The 6,000-nt window shown below is 36.4% G+C and overlaps 1 protein-coding gene across 3 annotated transcripts in view; it reads right to left on the bottom strand.

Moving 5' to 3' along the window:
• Positions 1-1,073: 1,073 nt before the first annotated feature.
• CCDC85A (coiled-coil domain containing 85A) overlaps positions 1,074-6,000 on the bottom strand; it is a 146,014-nt gene continuing 141,087 nt past the window's right edge. For all 3 annotated transcript variants that reach the window (XM_032217177.1, XM_032217175.1, XM_032217176.1), the window contains one exon: positions 1,074-5,860. In XM_032217177.1, coding sequence (XP_032073068.1) covers positions 5,771-5,860 — 90 coding nt within the window. In that variant the 3' untranslated portion in view covers positions 1,074-5,770. The remainder of the gene's footprint in view (positions 5,861-6,000) is intronic.

Here is a 6,000-nt window from a genome sequence, read left to right as displayed (position 1 = left end):
GCACTAGAGAATCCCATAGAAGTCAGTGCATAATGTGATCATGACAAGGAAGACACCAAAAGCTTCTCCAAGTTAAAGTCACACAGCCATTGTCCCACACTGGGCTCTGGATGACCTGGGATAAGCCCCTGGCTGTCATAGTAGACATGAACTCCCAAGCTATTGAAGACCCATTCCTAGGGAACAGAGACTGAAGTCCTCCAAAATCCTAAGTCCCCCAGACTCCACTGCAAACCCATAAATGGGAGTCAAGATGCTCATGCAGGGAAGTTGTTATACAGCAGGAAGGGTGGTCTAACAGCAACAATCCCAACTTATCCCTGGAGCCCAACTTAATGAGTCTCATATCCAGAAACTTGGTGCAATGCCCCGAAGGTCAATCATAGTGTTGTTATCAATAGCCATCAAGCCAAATATTGTTCTGGTTAACAAAAATTGCTACCAGATAACTAAGCAAACATAAGTGGCAGGTTTGCAGTAATTTTGGAGTTACTTTTTTCCAGTCTAATAAAGTTGTTGAATGGCATATCATTATACTCTCGTTCAGTTGTGACTCATTTTACAAGAGTCAATGAAAAGACTTCAGTGTTGTAACCTCAGGCTAATGAACTTCATGTGATCTTTATGATAATTTGAGTTTGAGATTCATGCTGTAACTCAAGCATGGTTGATCTTTGCTTCTGTGAGATCCAGAGTCAAGAAGGAAACCCACTGCTTCCTAATTTAAAAATCAATGCTTTATTTTCTAATGTGAAATTCTAGAGGACTGGCATGGGATTGTCCTCCACAACTCACCAAGGGCTACAAAAAGAAATGTAATGGAAGACCCACAGTAGCCGCTAGGCTGGACTAAACACCCAGCATCCCAAAGAAAACTTTCTTAAAGGTCTCTAAAGTCCTGTGAAGCCATACATAAGTCTAAGTGTTATTGCTATTGCTAAAGTACCTTAGACTCCAGCCAACTGCATAAAATGGGAGCAGCTTAAAGGTGCAGTGCAAAAGAACCCACCATAACCTCAGAATAAATCAGGCAATTGATTTTGAGATTAAATATTTTATTACCATTGCTAAAATGAACACATATGTTTGGTATCCCCATTATATGATGAATTGTAAAAAAATAGTTTTAGTACAGTATCAAAATTTACATACTTATGTCAAAAGGCCAACATCGCTCAAATTATCTCCTGCAGAACTTGGCTAAGATCTATCAAACAACAAAAGTTGCTCCCAACCCTCAACCAGGGAAAAGAACAGCGTAGACATTTCTTCCTTGAATAATAGCCAGTTGCAATCCGTTTATTAGACTGTGGAATATTTAAACACTTTGTGATACAGCATTAGGAAAAGAGACTGCTATTCAATGAAAAATAGTTTAATATCCCATTGATCCAGAAAAATACTTAAAACTTCTCTAGAGTCATTCTTTGGATCTAGTCCTTGACCGTGGGCACAAATTCTTTGAGGATCTCTCGCTTTTGCTGTTCTCATGTAATAATAGGAATACAACAATTGTAATATAAATAATGAAACAACTGTGTTACCTAGCATGACATTAAAAAAAATCTGATTGAATTACTAAAGCACATTTTTTATAACCTTTTTTTCCTGGAAAAAAGGGAGCTGATTAATGCCACTCTATTATAGGATAAAAGGCTGCACTATATTAGTGCTGGAGCCATCTAATACTCACCAACATAATAGCGGAAAAAAAGAAAAAAGGAAAACAAACAGGACAATATCAATTTTCAATTAAACCCTTTTAATCATCCCAATCTTGGGAATTGTTGCATTCCTATTGTTGCGTTAAATACTCAGGTATGATTAAAAAGTCAAAGCAACAGCATTTTATCACAAGCCTGTTGCACATTCATACAAATATTACTGCATTTTTATATATACACAAAATAGCTATCAGACATTTTAATACACAGAATCTAATATTATACAGTGGAGGGAATAGGAGGGAAATTTTAATGTGAGCCCATCTATGTCCAAAAACTCAAGCAAAATGAAAAAGCATTTTCAACCTCAGATTAATGAAGGACATGCTTTCAAGAATCCTCAACATTTCCTCTAAAATGAAGTGAACCTCTGCAAGAAACGTTTTCCTGAACACCAAATAAATATAGTGTTATTCTGTTAGCCATACACATTTGTGAAATCAAGTATTATCTTATAAAACTGAAGAACCTAGCTCCCTGGCATTTAGAAGATAGGATTGGATTAAAGATTTCAAATGTTTAATATCTATAGTAGCACAACCCTAAAACCCACATCTGCAAACAAGCAATTGGAAAGGGATTTGTTGAACAACAGACTATGATGAGCCATTTCAGGGTGATGACGTATGGGCTCGGTGCAGAACTGTGCAACTGCAACAGCACTGCTACTGAAATCAATTTCATGAAATAAGGAGCACCAAATGTAGCTAATTATTTTCAGGTACTTCACAAAATTTCTACATGGAACAAAAATGACATCATATGGCAGGAGTTGAGCACCACCCTAAAGGTCAGCTGTAGCGTCAATTGCACTGGAGCACAATTACTACATAAGAAATTAGTATAATCAGATAAGAAATGAGTCAGGAAAGAGAGGAGTGGGCTATACTTTGGTTCAAATTATCCAGGATCCAACCTAAAATTAATCTTAATTATGTCTATCAGAGGTCTTCTAGTCCGATGATTAAATAGTGTAGCAACCTTCAGCCCCCAAATAGAGTTTTATTTGTGTCTTATCTAAAGGAACTCACAAAAACTGGAAGCATAATTGTCACATCCAGAACACTTGGATTCATAGGATGTCTAGAATCCAGCAGTCTATCCTGAACTACACTTGTGGTGCAATGTACAGTTAAGTTATACTTACATTTACATCCTGTACGCTCTCTGTAGAGAAGAGGCCTTTTGGCTGCTCATTGTCTCCATAGCAAATATGATGTGGATTTGTGTCAAAGACCATAGGTTCCACAAAAGACTCTAATACTTATCAATATTCTGAGTAGCTGGACATGACAGGAATTTGAACTGCGCTAAGTCTAGTTCTCTGCATGGTACACAGTATCAAAAGAAAAGGGATCAAGAGGCAATTGCTCCTCAAGTCACAGTAGAATCTTAAGTCTTCAAATGCTGATGAACAGTAATTTGATTTGTCAGGAAAAAGCCTTACCAGACTAATGAAAATGCTAGGCAGGTATTTCTTGACTTCAAGAAAGCAACTGACATTGGATACTATGGTATTATAATTATCAAATATGGGATTTAATATTGTGTTTATTAAGTGATCCACAGCTACTTTAAAACTGTGTTCAAAGAGTTAATTCATTAATGGCTCACATTTTTAAAAAAATCCAATGGGATGTCACAGAGTCTAGTCCTAGACCCATGTTTTCAAAAAAATTTATACATAACTTGATATCACAAAAATTTTCATGATAATGTTTTTCAACAATATTGCATATATATATAAAGGCCAAGACCTAGTCATTATCATCATAAGATATTAAAAAGGATTATGTTATGGGGGTAATAGATTCCAGTTGAATATCAACAAAACAAAAGCTTCCTTAATATAATCCCTATACAGAATAAGGGTTAGAATCAGTGGTCTCATAAGCACCTTTTAATTCTATGATTATTATGCTACTGTTCCACAGTATCGATTTCAGTGTTCAGTAAACTACACTTAAATTCCTCAGTCTTTAAATTAATTTATCGGAGTCAAAATATTATTCTTTTTTTCCTGCCTTATCCTTAAAGCCATGGAATATTTTGTATATCAGCCTTCAGTTTTGAGTGCCAGATTTTTGGAAGTGAGATTATTTCAGCATCCGTCATAGTCATGATCTGTTTGTCATTTGTCTCTAAGATTAGCCCAGGTTTTACTCTCAGGAGCTCCCTGAAATATTTTCTTAGCACTACCCAATTTCACACTATTTTCTGATCCACTTTTCCAGAAGCAAATCTCCTTTCCTCTTTCTAATTCACCTTATTGTTTCATCTGCTCTGAAAAATACACAAACATTGTTCATCCGAAGTGAAAGTATTACCGACAGATAAGAGTTTGCTTTGTGTAAAGTCCTGTTCAATTCGTGATACACTTAACTTATTTTTGATACCCAGCAAAAATTGTGTTGGTTATATAAACTGTTGGTTTTCAGACAAAAAGTAGTGGCCAAGGAAGGGAATGCATGCTATTTGCGAAACTGTTACTGAAGGTCATAAGTCAACGACATGGCCATCATTTAAACTTTTGGAGTAACTTTTAATGATTTCCTTTCCTTAAATGACTTGTCTTTGTTATTCTCTTTAATGTAGTCACGATTTCAGCTGAAGTCTCATTCCAAGACTCTTCACTTTCAATTTAATATTGAATTTATAACAGAGAGATGAGAAAACTATATCTGTAACGTTTTTCCAATTATTTGTGACTTCTCTAGAAATTAGTGCCCTTCATTCTGGTGATGGTGTCTATTTTTTCAGCTTTACCTCTCAATCTATAATTATCACCCCCACAGCTACTCCTATCATTAGCATTCAATCTTTCTTGGTGTATTGTTTCTTAGCCTTATTTGCCATTTTCACAGTATCCATCCATTCTTGTCTGCCAATCATGAATATCCATCCCGTTTCCATCAGTCTCTAATTCAAATTGATTAGAAACAGCATGCAGCTCCATGTTCCCAGAGCACAACTTTCCCCTTTTCAAGTTTGTTTGTGTGTGTGTTAAAAGTAAAAGCCCACAAGTTTGATATCTGAGCTTTTTTGTTTTCTCTTTAGATATCAGCATTCCCCTATTTTATCTGTTAAAAAAGAATAAAAATAGATGTGGTGTTCACTTCACAGCTCTGGAAAAAGTCCCTCCCTTCCAGCATTCTCCTTGATGTATATGTGTGGATCTCCAATCAAAATTTAGCCATGGATACAATTGCAGCTACCCAGGCACCATGTCTCCAGAGCATTACTACAGGTACCCTGTCTTCAGTCTGGCTCAAGGATCTATTTCATCCCTGAAAGAGCAGCACATGATTTTGATGCCTGGTTACTAACAGTGCCTTAGGCTTGGGGAATAGAGGGAATATTTCTTTTAATAAGAGAAAAACCAGTTCATTAGAATGCAATCATCAAAGTAGATAAGAATAAAGTGATTCTTGGTCTATGTTTTTAGAGCAATGAGGCATCACAATTTTAGTGCTTATATATGTAGTTTTTCTCTTGCTACACTATTGACTCTTTTGAGACTTGAAGGTTTCGGGCATTTAGCAATAATTCTAACATCCCAACATCAGCCAGTTGGCTATTCACCATTAGTCAATATTTCATACAATCAAATATAAGAGTACTTTTTTTTTGAAACTGTGAAGACCAAGAGCATAGTTCATTGGAATCTCTTGATTTCGTGTTTTTTTTCTTTTCTTTTTACAAAAGAACTTTCTCTGAGTTTTCCATCTGGATTAATGTGAACAACCTTGATGATTGTTCTCTCTCTCTCCCTCTCTCTCTCTCTTCCTCCCTCTCTCCCTCCCTCCCTTTCTGTCTGTGAGTGTGTCTGTGTGCGTCTCTGTGTGTTTGTATTGAAAATGCTTGTGGCAAAAGCAGAATGGAGTATATTAGTTGCAGATCTGGATACATCACACAAATGTCTATGAAGAAGAGACTTCTATTTTCCAGTGGTGGCCTAGAAAGTGTTTGGCATTGTCCCATTACTACTAAAAGGGTTGCTGCAATGTCCACTGATACTTGGAATCCTTCCTTGTTTTGACAGCCATTCACATTGGCCCTTTGTACTGGCTTCCAGACAAGTGCTGTCTAATTCCAGGACACGAGCCTGCAGCATCTCCAAGTTTCCTCCACACAACCTGAAAAAGTAAACAGGAAAGGCATGTTAAGTTACTTATTTTAGAAAACAAAGATTATGTGCAGTGGGGTTTATTAGACAGACAGTATTATCTAGTGTCATAAAAATAAAAAAAACCCAACTTATAGAACTAATAACTAG

Source organism: Thamnophis elegans, chromosome 4, assembly GCF_009769535.1.
Source record: "Thamnophis elegans isolate rThaEle1 chromosome 4, rThaEle1.pri, whole genome shotgun sequence".
Lineage (NCBI taxonomy): Eukaryota > Metazoa > Chordata > Lepidosauria > Squamata > Colubridae > Thamnophis > Thamnophis elegans.
This window is presented reverse-complemented; position numbering and strand designations above follow the sequence as displayed.